We start from the raw sequence: 20,165 nt of genomic DNA on the forward strand, positions 1-20,165 counted from the left end.
TGGTTGGGGTTGGAAGAAGAGCAAAGAAATGTAACACCAGTTTTAATTTCTTAGAAAGCTGTAGTTCAATACTTATGAAAGTCAAAAGGCAGGACAATGTGTTACCTCCAGCAGCCAATCATTACGGGAAGTGACAATTGATCACATTAAGGAATGTGGGTACTGATTTGAAATGTTTTAATTGTACAATTAAATGACCTCTTAATTTGTTTTTGGTGTTACAACTTCTAGGATGGAGAAAAAACGTTATACCTATCCAACTTTTATTTTCAATATTTATGAATGTTTTTAAATTTTTGTATCCCAGTAGAGGTAGGTATTTAAAATTAGTTTTTTTGAGAAGAGTAAAACATATACTGTATAGGATTGTAGAAAATATATAGGCTTTACTAGGCTTTGACATGCACAGTCAGAATATTTCATTAGCACAGTACTTTAGCAGGAGGGCCTTTATTCTCCAGCTTGTAGGCAGCAAGCTGTGGGAGGTGAGTGATGGAAGAGACAGGCCCTATTATTTAACATTTGTTTGCCAAATGGTCTCCCTGACTGGAGAAAACAAAAGTTTTAAAAGTTTTTACTTTTGTATGAGTTTAGTGATCACAGAAAGACTTTGCATTACTGACAAGGAGTTAGAAATAAAAATTACTTTTTAATTTGAATAAAATACTGTGGACATGGGGTTTAATTGTTGGGTGCTTTTGGGTTGTGGGGGTTTCTTTTCTTTTTCTTAGCATATTTCTTCTCAATGGGCTCACTTGAGACCAGAACTTTATGTACACACTGGCATGTTTGCACAATAAGTCCCTTGTTACTGTATTTTCTAAATAAAGAATTAAGACTTTGTAGGGAATATCAACTCCTTTGGAAGTAGCAGTCCATTTTTAAAGGTAAAAGAAGGTTTATAATTTTCAATTACTATAGCTGTAGTCTCACTATACAACATAAAAAGGAACAGTACAAGTATGGCATTAAAATTTTGCCATTTCAAAAGCTGTTCTTGAACCCATACTTGAAATAACTTCCCCTTTTGGATATATAGTATTTTCTTGCACACTAATCTTAAAATATAGGAAGGCCTCCAAAAATTACACTACATCTTTTTGCTCACATGGAAGTTGAAGGATTTTTTAAATTGTACTCTGCCAAATCTTTCATTTATGAATCACAAGCTTTAACTATATAAGTTGGTAGTTAGCAATCAAGAAAAATTAGTCATCAAAAAGACCTCCCAGACTGTAAAATATTTAGTAAAATATATCTAGAAAAAAAATTTAACCTGAATTATTAGCTAGACTTTATTTCTTTTGCAGATTTATTTCCTTCACCCAATATACTATCTAGAGAAGTATTTTGGTTTTTCAGTTTAATTATGTGAGCATTTTTCCATCCTTAACTATAACTAAGCTGTACGATAGGTTGAAAATGAAATTGTGTTAGCATCAAACATGAAAAATCCCTTGGGTGCTTTTAATGGATTCTGCCATTTATGATAATTATTTGTGAAAACAAAAAGAAAGGAAAATGTGGCATGGTGCTAAATAGGGGAACTATTAGGGTAAGTCAAAAGCAGCTGATATTCAGAACTTCCAAAGCAGTCATTAGGAGGATTTCTATCTCATATTAACAGACAGCAATAATTTTAATTGAAAAATTAAACTTTCATGGTTGGCCTGAAAGCCAGTGGTATAAATAGGTAAAACATCTGAAAAAATTTATTTTACAACTCTTTTTGTTTTGGCTTTCCCTGAAAGACAGGTAAGTCCATTTAATTATATGTGGGACAGTACTTTTCACTGTTTTCCCAGTTTTATAGTTAGTGTTATACTTCAGCACAGTGCTGTAAAGTAAACTGTGAATGAAATAATAGAAGTCACCCAGAAAAGCAACCCTATTGGGTATGAGTTTGTGTGTGTGTGTGTGTGTGTGTGTGTGTGTGTGTTTTTCTGTTTTGAAAAAAGTCTGGATATCTGCTCAGGTAGGTTATGAGCACAGCTGGGCCAGTTGGTTTCATTTTAATGCTTTCTGAGGGATAATAAGATTTACAAAACATGTCACTAAAACATATGCAGGCAAATACATTTGCACAGAAATCTATATTTCTTAGAGACCCAGACAGAGATTACATTTGTGCCTCATGCTGAAAGCTGTAATGCCACACTAGTTGAGCCATGTCCACTAGGGACAGCCACTAAGGCAGAGAATGACCACATGGAATTGCATGTGGGGGTTGTGACACTCATCAAGACTGCAAAATGGAGGGTGATTTGTGATCCTGCAGCTCTGCAAGGTGCTACACATACTTTAGAGCCCAGTTATGGGTGTTTAAAAAGGACAGGTTTTAGAAAAACATTTAAAGCAGACTGAAGTTTTTAAAAAAAGGAGAAAGGGCACACTAACATAGGATTAAACAGAAGTATTGGATGTTAGATTTGCTCCAGACACTGCTTTTTTTCTGTCATATGTTCAACATATATAAAATTTTCACTACATCACTAAGGGGTCCCAAATAAATCTGTTTCGTGATGAATGGGAAAAAAAATTAGCTAGTGTAACACACGTGGAAGAATTACATTAAAAATACCACTGTGAAATGGCTTCCTGTTTCCTGTAGCAGCAAAATAATTCTTAGAAAGAGTTAAAGTGGAATTGTTGGTATCCATTTATATTTTCCTTTGTGTAACTGTACCCTGAAGCTTGAAAAGATGAGTGAATTAGTCAATATGGAGCCCTCAAGAGTCTGTATTAAACTGCTGTAAAGTGTTTCAACTTTTATTGCTAAGTATGGAAAACTAAAATCCTTGATTTTTTGGCTTATGTGCAAAGTCCTTATTTTTTTGTTCAAACAGGAGATTATGCAATTGCAACAAACTTTTTTTAAAAAGCAAACTTGTAAGTCAGCATAATTTTGACTGTAAATTCTGCCTGTATATTTTGAAAAAATATATACAAAGGAGCTTAAGAAAATACTCTTCTTTATTCAACTCAAGATTTATCATGACCCTACACAAAGTAAACTGGTACTTACATTGGGAGCAAAACCAACTCTGGTACCCTTGTGGTTGAGAAGAAATTCCACTGAAATTCTTGAGCTTCTCCAGTTTGCTCACTGTAATTTGGGGAAGAACTTGGTCTATCCTAAGAAACTGGCCTAGATGGCACTAGGGCAGTTTTTCTAGGGCATTTGCTCTAGTGAAGGCACATATTGTGGCACAATGATGAGGTCTGTTGCAAGACCTACAAGAATTACTAAAAATTCTGGTTTTTATTTTTTCTAATGTAAGGTCTTGCATGTGAGGGAGGAGTGGAGGCAATGGCACCGCCTATCTCAAGCACATCAACTTTGGAAGAAAGATCTAAAAGATCTCTAGGCTATACACTTGGTGAAGCCTGTAATCAAATTGCACCTTGATTTCTGGAAACTATGGGTAATGTGAATAATGTGTAAAAAAAATTGAAGCCTGTTTGCTTATAGGTAAAACACAATTATTTATCAGAAGTATATTTGGAATTTCACAATGCAGATTTATTATAGTGGTAGCAGAAAATTAGATAATTGACAGCTTTCCATGGAGTAACTAAGTAACCACATTAAAAATGTTTTACTCACTGATTCAAAGAAGAGTATCCACAAGGTCTGTACTTTCAAAGCAACAGAATTATTATCAAGTGCTGGCTGCTATTTGGGAAGCAAACATGGCTAGTTTTGCATTGGAATGTACTGCTGCTTAAATATAAGGGACTTTTAATGCCAATGTGAAAGCACATAAAACTAATGACCATTTATATAAAGAATTTACTATATAGAAAAAGGTTTGTAAATGCATCACTTCATGTATGTTCCCATCCTGCTGTGATTTGGATTCTAATTAATACACATTAATTCACATTAACAGTGGCAGTCTGGCTTTGTAGAGAAAAAAAAAAGTATCTATTTTGATAATGTTGAAATTCTAGGTAGCACATACAGGAAGCATACTGGTATATTCTGGTATATTACTAATGACTTTCTTAGCAGCAAGTTGCTGCAACAGTTTTTGTATTCCTTACCCAAATCTCAATTTTTGCTGGCAATATCTTAAGCTAGATGTGTAGCATTTTTTGTCATAGAAAGTGGAGCAACTTCAACTATATTTTGCCTAAAGAGGCAAATCTAAACATACTTGAGAGAAAGCATTTTCTCAAAAAGTTTACTGGCCAAAGGATTAAATGACCCATAGTGATTTTTTTATCACTTAAGTATTTTAAGTATTTTTCCTTTAAAAATGTTTCCTTTTTTTTTTTTTTTTTTTTTTTTTTAATGTGAGTTATATGGCTTTCTGTTTAACCCAAGTCCCAGAACGCTGCTTAGTGTTTTTGGCAGGACAGGGGTCTCTGATTTGCAAAGCTAAAGTAAAAACTACAACCTATGATTTTAGGGAGATAAGACTCATTGAGAGGGGATTATCTAAGTAAGCTGTGTGTGTCTTACACTGATTTCTCTTCTCAAGCAACTACTTCCCTACACTTTGTAGTGCTTTAGATCTTTCAAATACCATCTTGGCAGAGAAGATCTATTTTCACAAGTAAATTTTTCCCAAGTATCATTTTTATACAATAATGTAGCGCCAAAAGGAATCTTTTAATGCCTCCTTGGAGTTCTGATACAGCTCCTCTCCAGGGAAGAACTTTCATCAGAATGATGAGAACCATGATGACTGAGGTATGCACAGTGTTTGGGCTGGGTTTGGTTGGGCTGGGTTTAGTTATTCTCTTACTCTTGGTTAGAAAGAGAAATTATATAAACTTCTATCTCATCTAGTGTTTTCTTCACTTGTTGATCTTTGTTCTAAGAAGATCCTGTACAGAAAATCTTTTGGTTAATTTTATAGGTTAGATTTTACTCTGGAAGATTCACTTCTAATTGTTGGGGAGTTGGTCCTGATAGGTCTCAACATAATTTAATGAAGCTCCTCTGTATGAAAGTAAGTTATAAAACTCATTTGGTAAAAAGGCAAAAAAACCAGCACATGTTATTTGTTGCTGCATGTAAGAGATGTATCTGCAGAAGGTACCTGCAAATAGCAATTGTCAATCCCAGTGGATAAAATGTCATATTAAAATGCAGCTTGTAAACTTATTTTCAGAGAAATCCCGTGTCTCCTTTCCTATGATAAACTGTGATTATACACACATTTTGGACAGAGATTAGTGTCTCTCACATGAAGATCTACTCACTAGATCACTACTGTTCTCATTCACATGCGATAAAACATATGTTGTCTTCCATATCTGCATGGTTTGAAGAAGCAGTCACCTGTACATGCTATATGGTTAGAAGGTAGAAGAATATCTTTTCAAGCAGAGGTATCTTCAAGAACCTGCAGCATTAATTGCTACAGTGTTATGAATCAATGTTTCCGATACTGCAGTATAATTCCTAGACTTTTATTTTCAGAAGGCAATAATAATAAAATGTTGGCAGCAACAGCCAGTAGGTAATGGTTTAGGACAGTATATAGTGTGTTTCAGAATACCCACAGGTTTTTGCTGTGCCAGGTCAGTGTTTTTTTTGGGTGTGGATATGAGGCTGTTTTAAATTGTTAATTGTCACAGACTGTTAGAAAGCATTAACTCAATAAGCAAACAAAAGTTTGCTTTCATTAGACTGAAAAGAAGGATTCATGTAGTTTTGACACTGAAGTTGTGCTACTGTGCAGTTTTGCCCACTTGCACATGCAGAGTTGTGAATTATGGAAATGATGATGTTGTCTGTTCCAATATTTAGTGAATTGCAGCTCCAGAAATACTTTTAATAACATTCTCAAAAGAGACACTCAGTCTGAAGGTGTTCAGTGATTTGGAAGTATACTTTTTCACTAGGCAAAGTCTTTTAAGAACGTTATTTAAATGACTGTGAAGAGAAGGGAAATTATGAAACAAAAATAGATTAATAAAGTCTGCAAAATTTGGTGCAAATAAGAGTAGGTGCATCAAAGTAAACATAGATACATCGACTTATTTTTTCTTTTGTACAAAGATTATACACAAAAGTAGGGAGTAAAGGTTTAACTTATGAACCTGCAAAGCAAAAAGCAGTGTTTTGGATACAGGGTAAGTATTCATATTAATTCTGAGCAACTTTGCATTGAAAATTTAGAAAAAAAAAAGTCATATAAAAACTTCATAATATTCTGTATTAAATGTCAAAAATGTCGGAAGGCGACTGTTTCTTGGTAAATCTTGCACTCACACGTAGTTTCTGGCAAAAAAATAGGAAACATATGGTGCACCTTTGCACCATCTCCTTGCTACTTTTCCCTTAGTTCATATTGCTCATATCTCAAAAGAAAAAAGAAAAGTAAGCAAGTATTTTGAATTGAATCACATATCATTATTGTGTTCTTTTGATTTTTAGAAGGTTTTGTTACCTATTAGTTATTTAAACAAATGTCAAAGATTTATGTTTGAAAGAAATAGCCTTTCAAAAAAACATTAAAATACTCAGATGTAGCAAGATTTTTGCTTTTAATACTTTGTATAGATTGCTTCACTTAAAAGTAGATACCTATGTAATAGTTGTTTTCTGCAAACACTTGATCATCATTTATAGGAAGATATGCAATTAAGGACATATAAATTATCCAATTTCACTATAAATTAATAGTGAAATACATTTAGAAATTGTTTGCTAGTGCTAGGGGTTTTTCAAGGGTAAGTGTTGGAAACTGTTAGTGAAAGTTGAAAACCTGAATATTGAGTAATAAAGGTGAAATTCTTATGGCCTTTTTGTCAAAAAATTATTAGTGATTATTGTCACTACTCACTCTCAGTGTGGATATGACAATCTGAAAACCTTTTGTAACTACCAGTAGAACACTAGCACTGATTTATTTTTGAAAATTTTTGTCGGGGGATTTACATTACTGGTATTAACTGAATGTTCATTTCTGTCTGAGAAATGAAGGTATGTCAGCTGTTGAACTAATCCAAGAAAAAAATAGGTGCTTCTTACACATTTTACCTTTGATTCTGTCCCTACCTGGTTACTAGCAGATCTTTGTAACATAAATATCCCCACCAGTCTCTTTCCATGTTCTGTGATCAGTCTTTTTTTTTTTTTTTTCCTTAGGCATGTATCAGAAGTAAAAACATCAAAATTATCATTGTTCATATTCTACACATAGGAGTTTGATCCTGTGTTTGCTTGGCATGCTTCAACTATTGATGTAGAGAGAAGGAAACAGAAACTCTGCTGGGATAATACAAATGTTTGGATTAAGAATAAACCATTCCTTAAAGTAAAGCAGAAGTAACTTTTGAGGGTGGGGAATAATGTGATTAGGAATGATTTTTTAAAAAATAAATCTTGAACTGATATTAAACTTGGCAAAAATCTTAGTCTTCAAAGATTTGTGGAACAGCCATTTATAACTCTGAATGTCTTTCCAAACAGTACCTTCTTACATCAGTTACCAACAAGTATTTTTGTCTAACAGGAGATATTAAAGATGCTGCCTGGAGTTTTTGAAAAGTGATAAAAACAGTTCTTAGAAAAGGCATGACCTGCATCCCTTGAAGCAGTGTTTAACTGCCTACATTACTTGACATCTAAAGAACAAAGGTTTCCAAAAGAGAGACTGATAAGGTACAAATACCTGCATGTAGGCTACATCTTCTGAAAGTGTGCCAGAATTTGTCTGGCAGAAGGTGGAAGACAGACAATACAGATTACTGTATTTTTCATCAAGTGGTTAGTACCATCTGTATGTATTTTATGTGTGCCTTTTGAGAGGCAAGTAGTCTAACTGAGTTCCCCCTAGGCTTTGTTCTCTGCCTCTACACCTACCACTTGGCATAAGATGCAGCCAGTAGAAGAAAACTAAGGTTCTTGGGACCTTTTTCTTGCCTTAGTTGCAACAGCTGCAAACCAGATGTAGGCTGATGTGAGTTCTGCCAAGAATCTCTTCCAAGTCTCCCACCCATTTTCCACCAAAGAGAAGCTAGTCAGGTGATATGAACAGAGTCCTGAAGGTCAGAAAGAGATGGGAGTTCCCAATCTTGGCTTTATAGAGACTGTTAAAAAAACAACAACCTATTAGTAAACCTAGATTCTTTCTCCTTGGAAATTAAAACAACCCTAAATTTTAAGACTAAAATTCCAAGCAGTACAAGATCAATAGGACATAAAAGGCAACTGTACATGAACCACAGCAACACTGCAGCAAGCAGGTCAGATGACAGCAAGCGACTCATAATCACCTAACTAGTGTCCATTTAAATCTCTTTTTAGATATATTTTCAATATCTCAAATGCATTAAGCAAAATACCATTGTCTTGCTGGCTATATTTTTGTTGAAACAGATTTCCGTGGATTCCAGTTGCTCTGTTGCATCTCCCTCAGTATTGAGAGGGAGTAAACTCTCTGTACCTGTCCCAGGTTTCTGTGGACCTCTCCAACTTCTGCTTTCAGCAGTGTTTGAATATACCACGTGATTTTTAGTGTATTTCAACTATTACAAATCCAATCAATGATATTCTCCAAAACAAATAAAACCCTGCAACTTTTCCACTGTGTCAGTCTGCTGGTGGAATCTTACAGCTGACAAAACTATGGCTGTCAGGCATTTAGAATCCATCATTGAATTAAAGGTAGTATCCAGCAATGGAAGAAATGCTTAAATAACCAATAGTCCAAGAATGCTTATATTTGCACAGGTTCTGTGTGGGCTAACATTGATAGCAGTTCTGAATACTGTCTGTTGGCAAAGATGATGGACATACGCTACTTGTGCAGTTATATTTCCCTTTCCTTATCCCAGTATTCCTCCTCTTCCCTTTTCAGTATCCCAGGAAACATTGGCTCTGAATGTTACGAAAAACCATTTGTTGCTGTACAGCAAAGCCATTTTCCTCATGGAACCATCGGCTTGCAAAAATTGCTCATGTTACAAGTCTCAGTCACTTACAGAGATCAGTATCTTCCTGGGAGACATTTGGATTGGTACTCCTTAAGTTTTTTCCTTGAAATATTCACAATAGAAGTAGCTACCAAGGTTTTATAGCCTTGACCATTCTTTCTGTTGTGTATCCAGACTAATGTCTTAATTTCTAGTATTTAATTTTTGCTATGGTATCAGTGTCATATGTAGGTACATTTCTTTAAGGACACAACCTCCAGTCTGAAAAGCAGTGAGCCATGGATCTTTCTTACAGCAAGTACTGACATGGGAAGACTTCTTGGCTCATGGCCTCACACAGGCACAGGGTGATCAGGACAGTTATAAGAGGACTTAAGAAATTACTTGCATAAAATTTCTGTTTCATGCAGCACATAATGACTGTGCACACCCATCTGCTTTTAAACCTGCATGAAACACATCTGGCAGTATAAGAATGGTAAGCCAAAATGGCAATAATGATTTTAGGTATCTGTCTTCAGTGATTCAATGGAATAGGGATATACGGGTTTAAGTATTTAAATTCAGGTGATCTACTAGTATTTGGACCTTATAATGGGATGGCAGACAGAGAAATTTAAAGGAAAAAAAACAGTGCACATGTTCCTGAAACAGAAAAACATGGAGAGAAGTTACAGTGACTCTAGTTTGCCTACTAGTATAAAGGAAGAAATGTGAATTTCTAGGTGTAAAGTAGTTTTGAAATATCAAGTTTTTAATGTTGAGTTTGGAAATAGACCTTGGCCTCACACTATTGTCAATGGGCCTGCCATCTAATGTGGTCCGACCCTAGGAAATCCCTACTCCACTTGTGGCTGAACAACTCCCAGATACACTTAACAACTTTGGTAGATGCCCTCAGTCATACAGCCAGCGCTACACTTCACACTTGAAGCAAAGTTCTGTGTGTCATGTCAGCAAAAGTAGAGGTTTGGTGATATGCAGCCATTAGCTTTAAAATATTTTAAATTATTGATTATAACACTGAGTCAAGAATCAACAGTTCTCATTAAAAAAAACCCAAAAAAACCCAAAGTTCCCTTCCAAGTAACAGCGTGACTTCAAAAAGTGAAAGCATTCGTATACCTTTATAGAATGTAGATTTGAAACCAGACTCACTGGCCAGTTGGACAGGCTCAGGCATGCTGATGATTCATCTGACACAGAGTCCCAGGGAGTGATTTTTTGTGAGCCAGTTCATTTGGATGTTGATGCACGTTTCTATTTAAATCAGCAGCTGAAGTGTGAATTAATCTGTGACATTTTTAAGATGGTTTGTGAGGCCAGAATTTGACTAATGATACTTGTACTGATCTCCTGCTAATTTTGGATTTATAGGTATTGTATCATACCCAAACTTACAAATGTCTGGTCTTTTTTTCTTCCTCTTCTTTCCTTGTTTTTTCTTTCCGGTCTTTTTTTTTTTTTTTTTTTTTCTGATGGTCTGAACATTCATTTATTTAAGCTGACTTCACTGACAGCAATAGAATGACTGTCACTGAGTTACTGAGTTCAGTATTTTGGGTCAGGACCAAATATACGTGTTTCTGTGAGTAAAAGGAATTATGACAGTGATAATGAAACTTTCAGCAAAGCTCTTCTGATTTTGACCAAAGTATTCCTTAAGTATGAGCTTTGGTGGCAGCAAATTTCCTATACTGATACAGCTGTGCCAAAAAGTTCCTCCTACCTGCGCTATAGCATGAGTAGAAGATCCCATGGGACATGGGATACGACCAACTTCCTTTTGACGTGTGTTCAGTTTCCTGTGCTTTGTCTGTTAGCTTTCCCTGAAAGTGTAACTGCACTAAACCTTAAAGTTTCTGCTGCAAAACAGCTTCGGATTAAGGTATTAGTGAAATGACAGGGGAGAGAGATTCTTGAAGTATTACTCATTATACAGTAATCAAATGATACATATCCTGTACTGGTTGGATGTACTGAGAGTTGTCAACAGTGGGAAGGAATTGAAGCTTTGGAGAAATTCTTCAGAGAATTGTTACAAAATGAAACACTGCAAGGTTTTAAGCGAGAGTTTCATGTGCGTCAACGTAAGCAACAGCTCAAAACTGCCAGAATTATTTTTGCTTTCCTGATTTACAATGAAGAATCCATAGGTATGAAAGCAAGGGTGTTTTTCAGAGAGAAAAAGTTTGAAAAATGTAACTTAAGCTTTTTGTTGTCTTTGGGCTTGTTTACTATTTAGCTATACACTTGTTGTTACATCCATTTTTGCCTTTTTTTTCAGATTCTCAAGAAGGAAACTACAAGACAGAGGTCAACAGTAAGCCCAGGAAGGAAAGGACAGCTTTCACCAAGGAGCAAATCAGAGAGCTAGAAGCAGAATTTGCTCATCATAACTATTTGACCAGGCTGAGACGATATGAGATAGCAGTAAATCTTGACCTCACTGAAAGACAGGTACTGATGAAAAATAATGGACTTTAAATGCCTGCCCAATATGTACCAGTGATTAGTAGCTCCTCACAGTAAAGCTCCAGTTTGTAATGCTAATATTTATGTTGATACATCAGATTGAATGTTTTTAGCAAAATTATATACATTTATTATCTCTCTGCTGTGAAAGTAATTTATACTTTTATATGTACCACTTACATATTAATTTCATCTATTAGGCAGAGATGGAAGATAAAAGCATGAGTAATAGATCTGTTAGATGGGTGCATGTCTTTTCTAATCTGTCCACACTGATGTCATTGAAGAGGGTGTAGGTCCCAAACACTGTATGCACAAGTAGTTGGTTTGCCTGCATGCAACAAATACAAGCATCTTGATTCAGTCTATTCAGTATATGCAGTGGCCATTAATGCAGAGTTTCTGAACATCCTGTTTCCAGATGGCAGCAAAAATGGGAACGCCAGCAAAACTGGGATACAGGCATTTTAAACCCCTTTATCTTACCCTGCTCTGGGAAAGCAGAGGAGATGATGGAATTTCTTATCACTGTTATTGGTTTCCTGCTCACCAAACCCTGGTCCAGGAAGCACTTCTGCATGTGCTTAAGTTTCATCATGCATGTTGTCACATTGATTTCTAATGGAAATATCCATGTTACACATGTATTAAAGTGTTTCAGGATCTCATCTCTATACGCTAAATAGGTAGTGAAGTCACATTTCAAATAATAATTACATCAATGTACACGTTTTGAAAATGTGTTTTAGTACAGACATTTAGAATACTGGTACACAAAATCTGATTAAATATTTCCTACGGTTTTAATACTAAAATAGAAAGCTTTTTGCCCACTGATAGACAGTCATTCCTTTTCCAGGAATAAAAATGAGATTGAAGGATTGCTTTAGATGCAATCAGTAAGATGATGATATAGTCAAAAGTAGGTATCAAAATAGCATAATGATTTGTGAAGTCTACATATAAGAAGATTTGCAATTTTCTTGAGTTTCATTAACACCTGCCATAGGTAAATTTATCAAATCCAGCAATAATCCAGCCTTTTTTAAAAAAACGGAACACATTTTTTACTCACAAAAGCAAATGCAACGGCTTTTTGCTTTGAAAGCTTCTAGAGAATGGCTGCGCCTTCAAGCTTTTCAAGAAAAGCACAGCAATTTCTTGTTTGATTTGACCACAGTGCCAGGTTTCACTGGGGTAATTTTCAGTTACTTAAGAACGGTAGTTATGTTTGTGAAGCACATTATTTTGTATTAAGCAATGGATAGAATTTTGCTTTTTTTCATTTCCACTGTCTGTGCTATTTAGACTCACACCTGATTTTGACAGCTGAGGTAAGAAGGAATGAATTCTTGTCTTGGTGACAAAAGTAGAGTTGGCATGAAACTGAACAATGATAAATAAACTTTAAAAAAATATCTGATGGCAAATTTGACAGTAATCAGTCAGCTGGATATATCCCCACATTTAATAATGGTGAATTTGGCCTAGAATTTAAGTGTTGTCCCTAATAAATTCTATATTCTTTTCTTCAAAGATCATGTTGAGTAGTACAGCTAAATCAAGAGACAGTTCACTATCCTGAAGGGAATAGTTAATCTAAAAGCATTTAGCATACTGAAAAGGGACAGATAAATATTGAATATTGTTTCTGGAGGAGAAAACACAGTCCAGCTACATAAGTACAGAGAATTTATTTAAGTCATGGCAGTACTTTCTGTTCTCCAGCTGTCACAAAGCATCAGTTTTAAGCATTCTGCGGATTATCATGATAATTTCTATAGCATTGTCATTAGTCTATTTAATTGTGTAATCTAATACTTCTCTGCTTCCCCAGATTATCAGAGAGAGACAACTGAGCTCCTAGAGATAACTCCCTTCCCTCCTTCCTTCCTTCCTGCCTTCCTGTTTAACACCACCTTAGAAAAGGAAAGCATTAAGATTTTTAGTTTGATAGAATCCAGTTCCGTATCTTCCCACAGTAAAATGGTCTGAGAAAAGGGAGGAAGAAACAACAACAAAAAAAAAGCATAAAAACTGTATTGTTAATCAAAAAGTGAATACTGAGAGGAAATTCTGGACATATTTTTCAGTTTCTGAATCATACTAAGTTAAGTAATATTGTAAAGTAAAAATGTCTCTTTTAAACCAAATATATTGCTTTGATAGAAAAAATGGTGAAAATAGCATAGATCTGTGTATGGGTTTCCACAGTATATGGCAGACTTCAGAAGCTGAATGCCCTAAATCAAAGGATGGCTCTTCTTGCATACTTGTTTTAGATCAGTACTCCTCCAGGGACTTAAAAATGTACTTCAGGGTGAGCAAGGTGTGGCATTAATATTTCTTTTCTCTCCAGTTAAGAGGAGGAACTCTCCTCAGAACCTGTCTTTACATCATTACTAAAATGAATCATTACCCTTTAGTGAGGTAACAGCACTTATTTTCATTCTTACTAGCATTATTACTTTTTTTAAACTAGCTGTGACTACAGAGGAGACCATATTTGATACCTACCTTAAACACGTGCAAAAAAAATTATTTGAAATATATTGATGGAATTATCTGCCATGCCCCCCCTTCCCTATGAGGTAGCATTTTTAGAAAATTACTGTTTGCAGAACCATTTTTCTTTAGTATTTTTCCCCAAAGCTGCATTGCAGAAAATGCTGTAGCTGATAGTTCCTTTGTTTGAAATAAGTGAACACACAAGTGATAGCCTTGATCTCATCACATGCTGTAGACCTCTTGGTGTTGGGAGATTTCTTGGTCTCTTATGAAACACTGAATTTGCATACAGAGAATTGAAACTTCCTTGAGATAGTACAATGGCAAAAGAGTAGCATTGGCTATTGGGTGAAATAATGCATCTGCTTGGAAAATGGGTTTGAGAGCAGACCTAACCTGTGATGGAATTATTTGTTTAGCATTATTTTTTCACTAGGATTTTTAAAGAAAGGCAAGCATATTATTCAGATAAAGAAGAACAACAAAATAATCTGGGGAAAGTATTGTTGGGTCATCTTAAAGCTACAAATTTCAGTTATTCCCCAAGATGTGAGATAAATCATGTAGCCTATTGTCTTAAAAAAATCTTTATCTTCCTCTTGACTATAGTGATAATTTCTACCATACGCCACAGATTAAAAGAGGCACTGACCAACTAACACTTCATAATTACCTTTCTGGCATTTAAACAAGCTGTAGAAAAAAACATATGTCAAACCATGTTTGAAAAGCTATATAAGGGTATTAAAGTTTTCTGCAGTCATCAAAGTAAGGCTTCATTTGACTTTTGAAATAACTTACAAGATCAATTCAAACATAAATGACTCATGGAAGGCCATTTTACAAAAAAAAAATTAAATGAAAAAAACCCCTAACAACATATGGCTCAGGAGAAGGAAGTAATCCTATCACTCCCTTAAAAGGAAACCTGAGTTACAAGACAGGAGGATGACATTAAATAAGTGCCTCAATTGCCTAGATATTAAGAGTGCACTTTGAGAGCATTATAAGCACATCTGGTGGTAGGATGGCTCTATTACGGTATTGTAAGAACTCCAGAAATATAGGTACATATAATTCTTGCTCCCTCTCCTATAGAGTGCACTCACAATCCCAGATCAGGCAGCAGTTAATAATTTTCAGCTGGCAGGCCTCTATTATATTTTGAAGAGCTAGTTAGACTAAAAACTATCTGAGCTCCCTAGATATTTGTAACCTTGACAAACACATTCTTGGCTTTTTTGTACCTCCAGATAAACTTGGAGAAGGTTCCATGCAGACTTTTTAATATCTCACCGTGGGATGAGGGGAGGAAGCAGCTGCACTGGGGTATCAGAGGAGTGGCAAAATGGACATTTTTATGGAGTTGATCCTGCCAAATATAGAAAGAGTAGGAGATCTTTCCATCTCGCAAGATCTTTTTGCATGGAGCTAATCAAAAGAGTAATGTTGCAGTTCTTCAGGCTAGCTAAGGTTACCGGAATAAACAGTCCAAATATGTAATGCTTCAGTTTGCCAACATAAACGGAAAATCTCCCCTAGTCAGATTAAATTCTGCTGATGGCAACGAGAGGTTTATTTCTTCTCAAATTTAATTTCCAATATCTGCCTAGAAGCTACCAATCATTTATAAAAGGCCTAAAGCCATTGATTTTGCATAGGCAAAGGACAAAATTTTGTCCAAGAGAAGAATGCTTTTGTATCAAGTGTTTGACTTCCATGCATGTGTTAACAACATGGAATGAGTCACAAAGAAAGAAGTTTTGTGATGCCTTTTTCCTGCTAGAAATGGAAACAAGCAGCCCTATTATTTAAATTATACTTTGGTATAGTACCATAACCCACACTGTAGCACTGCATTGTTAAGACCATGCAAATACTACATGAAGTTTACCATTTGAAAATTTTTCTCCAGACCTGGTTACCTCAAATTTTCATCACAAGTGACTTGATTAAAATACTTCTCAGCATTAAAAAGGAAAGGGTGGCTAATCACTGCATTTTTTAGACTTCACCGGTAAGGTAAGAGTGGCTTCACTTGGTCACCCAGGCAAGAAACGGGAGATCAATATTCCTCCATCATGTGTCAGTCCTTCATAGCCTCTGGAAGTGTAAATGTCTCTTCATGCATTAAATGGCATAACTAATTTTCTACTTTAGGAAGCGAGTTTTCTGAGGTTAGGTGGTGAATATTTTCAAACAGAAATCAATCAAAATCAAACTGTATTGATAGGACAGGCTTGACCATATCTGTCTGTCACACTGTGACATCTTTGAAAGGCAGCTGCTCATTCCACACTTCCATGTGTTAAGCACACTCTATCCACACTATAATAATGAGTCTGTGTGGCTTGAAATCCTTTAGATTTTTTGCTTATTTAAAGTAACAATCTTAATAAAATAAAACTTTGCTATTTGTCTTGAGCAATATAAATACCAGCAGTAAGAGTTACTGTGCTACCTCTGTTCTTTCTCAGGAAAGAATGTAGCTAGAAAATTTAGTTATAATTAGTGTATAATTTTGATTTGTGTGATAATTCTTTTTAAAAAATCACATGGCAAAAATTCAATCAGCATATTTAATTTGCAGTATTGATTGAATTGAAACAAGAAATTCATATTCAAAGATCCAAGAACTTTAAGCTGTTAGTTGTGAATGGACCCTACACCTGCAGGGAAACCCCGTGAGATTCTGGGTGAGGAGAAACCTCTGCCTGTGCCAAGAAGCATATGTGATATAGACAGCAATATTAGCAGCTCCTACAGCTGCTTTTACAAAGTGTGTGAGGCACTGCCATTACCTACCCCTGGTCTTTCTTAGACTCAGGTTGAGAAAGATGTGGCTTCTTCTGCCACCTCTTTAGGGAGAGAGGAGCTTAGAAATCTGTAATTTGTAGTCACTTTAAGAAATAGAAGAAATCTCTGGAGAACAAATTATTTTGGAGAGTTAAAAATGAACATGCAGAATAAAGGAGATTTTTTTATGCAGGCCATTGAGAAATGTTGATCTGTGCAAAATGGGTGCAAAGTGATGAACATTACAATTTTTTTTATCATAAAATAAAATACTCTACATGTGAGTAATTCATGGAGGTAAATGTCTACACAAAGAAGAGGAAAGTTTAGCTAAAGGCCATCTTCCCCACAAATTAGTTTGCCACCATTTGTTTATTTTGTAGATTTGGAATCACATGATCATAGAATCATGGAATTGTTTGGGTTGGAGTACCTTAAAGATCATCTAATTCCAACTGCCCATGAGCAGGGAACATTTCACTAGACTAAGTTGCTCAGATCCTCATCCATTCCAGTCTTGAACAGTTACAGGGATGGAGAGTTTACAACCTCTCTGGCAAACCTCAGCCTCACAGTAGAGAACTTCTTCCTAACATCTAATCTAAACCTACCCTCTTTCATCTTAAAACCATTCCTTCTTGTCCTATCACTATATGCCCTTATCAAAGTCCCTCTCCATCCTGGTAAGCCCCCTTTAGGTACTATACATACGTAAAGGAAGGGATGAAAGTAGACTCTAAAAAATTATAGGTAGAATAGGCCTCTAAAAATAATAGGAGAATAAGGTAGGGGGAGTTTTAGCAGCAGCCCCACAGATTGCCTTTCTTTGCCTTTAACCAAAAAAAGGAAAGACTAATTTTACAAAAAAATACATCCTTAGATTATGTAAAACAAGTCACTAGGAGAAAGATACCTGAAATAGTGTTCATCTTTCTGCTTAAGATATGTTAACTGCGATATCAACTTTCAGAGGTTTTGATTCAGGAGGATTAGCTGCTTGATCATGAAATCAATTTTGAAGACCTTTGGTGGAGAAGGCAACTGTTCTTTGGATGGAGCAGAGGGAGGTAAACTGAGTGCTCAAAAAGATTTCTGAAACTGGAATGAAGTACTGCTATTACTGCTGTCCTCTGAAATATAATGTCTATTCCATTCCTGTTTAAATGTGGGAGGTAGAAAGGAGAATGTATCACCTAAGCAGTACCAAAATCTCAACTGACTTTTATGTAACGATAAACCAGAACTCACTCCTCCACCTTCCTGGGTGCCAAAAGCTCCAGCTGTCCTTTGTGCACCTGCCAAATCCTCCCCTTTTTCTCAACAGCTGCTGCAAAGTACTTGCACACATTCAGTGCAAAGTTCTGTAATGTAACATGAAGCAGATCATTTTAAATAAGTGATCAGGTGACTTAAGTAATTTTAATCACAAGGTTCTGGTACCACTCCTTAATTTCCAAAGATAAGTCAATTTTCTTCAAGCGATTTTGGAAATATTTTATAATAACTAAGAAGAAATTTAATACTAAGATTTATTTAAATTAGTTTTAATCTCTAAAATATATTTGAGCTTTTTATAAGAATTTCTTTGGAATAGAAAATGGAATTCCTTCAAGTCATAGTCTATGAGCACTTACATTTATTCGTAGGTTGTACACTTCTGTTTACTTCTATAAGTTTCTGAATAAACTATTATGAAAATATTATTTGTATGCATGCAAAAAAGGCAAGCTTCAGCTGTATAACACCAGGGATTTCTGTAAATTTCATGAGTTTGACTTTCCTTAAAACTTGGAAGCATAAATGTACTTTCTAAAAATAACAGGGATGTTTTCAAGACCAAAGAAAGTTTAGAAGTAAAACTATTTTTTTTTCTAATTTCAAAAACTCAGGTTATTTTTTGTTATTCATATGTTTGTCTGTATCAGAGGAAAGTAAATTGAAAGATTTAAAAATATTAAAAGCAAAAGAAAATGGACAGCCGCTGACCAAGGCAGAATGCTTTAAAGACTTGACGCTTTATGCTTTTATGCTATTCTGCTTGATGCAGAATGCTTTAAAGACTTGGTCTTCATGACATAACATTTAGGTACATTAAAACATGGAATTTAGGATACTGACTGCAAAGACTCTTGCGTAGAAATATAGATCCCTTAAAGCAAAAGAATAGTTACAACTGGCACAGCACTCTTGTTTCTAATTTTTAAGGATCTCTAGATATCAGGCCTCAAATTTTAATCTTGTTTGGGATTCATGCCACTAAAACCTGGAATAGAAAATTGGATTTTAGGAAAGAATTTTTCATTTCCAGAAAATAGCTTTTATAAAGAGAAAGTATTTTTTCCTAAAAGAAGAAAGGGAGCCAATAGTAGAACTGCGATAGTTTTAATTCAGTTATTACTTTTTCATTCAATTATTCTTAAAGTTAACATGACTGAAAGGCTCTGCTGAAGAAGAAGCACTATATCAGAAGTTTAGGAAATATTTACATTTTGAATCAAAAGGAGTTGTTGATGTCCACATAAGGAAGTTATATTAAAGATACACATCCAACACAGCCCATCGTGTGGCCCTTAAGACTACTAAGGACCTATATATCATAAGTATGCAATAATTATTTTGGCAATGTAGACACTAACAATGTCAACCTCATTGTTTTGACTCCCCTCCTATGATTCCTACAGGGTAGACCATAAAATAAATTGGTCATAGCAAAAAGATTTATCTTGTAGATCAGGAGATACATGATGAGAAATAATTTAGTCAATATCTAAAGTAACAGTCTAATCATCAGATGTGGAGATGCAGATGCTAAACAACTTGTTGACTAAGGGAAAAGAAACAGGGCTTTCGTGCCAGTAAGCAGATGTGCTCAATAGACTGGCTCATAAGTGCTGATTTAGAAACAGCTGTTAATGCTACCATCATCTTTAATATAGCTCATTTCCCGCCACTTTCTTTGTTTTCTGCAAGCATACACATGCTTGCTCTACACAGTCAAGTTGTGCTAGTCAAAAGGTGGAGACGAGGGTGTGCATTTCAATAAACAGTAGGCAATCAGGACTTGATTCTGGGAGGTGGTGAGCACGGTCAGACCCTGCTGGAGCTAACTTAACCTTCAAAAATAGCATTAAAAGCTTTGTAAATTTTATTCAGTTTGTCACAGTAGATCTTTAAAATTCTTTAAAGGATACAATTTTTTGCAAATGTTGTAAATGTCACTACTAGTTCTTTCACAGGGGGAAATTTCAAACATTTTTCAAGTTCAGCAAAGATTTTTTTCTCTCTATTTTTATTTAATTTTTTATTTATTTCTCTTTCAGTCATTCAGTCACTCTCACTCTTGATCTATTCTATTCTATTCTATTCTATTCTATTCTACTTCTTTTGTTTTCTATCTTCATTCTTTGTCCTCTCTCCTTCATGTTTCTCAGGATGTTTTGTTTTGTTTCATGATTTTTGCAAGACCTGAAAGATTCAAATTAGTTGTG

General features: G+C 35.2%; 1 protein-coding gene across 1 annotated transcript in view; it reads left to right on the forward strand.

The window, feature by feature from the left end:
• The window catches only part of MEOX2 (mesenchyme homeobox 2), a 52,462-nt gene that overhangs the window by 27,592 nt on the left and 4,705 nt on the right, over positions 1-20,165 (forward strand). Inside the window, exon 2 of the mRNA XM_068209846.1 lies at positions 11,186-11,358. Within this exon, the coding sequence (XP_068065947.1) occupies positions 11,186-11,358 (173 nt within the window). The remainder of the gene's footprint in view (positions 1-11,185; positions 11,359-20,165) is intronic.

This window comes from Anomalospiza imberbis, chromosome 1 (assembly GCF_031753505.1).
Source record: "Anomalospiza imberbis isolate Cuckoo-Finch-1a 21T00152 chromosome 1, ASM3175350v1, whole genome shotgun sequence".
Taxonomy (NCBI): Eukaryota; Metazoa; Chordata; class Aves; order Passeriformes; family Viduidae; genus Anomalospiza; species Anomalospiza imberbis.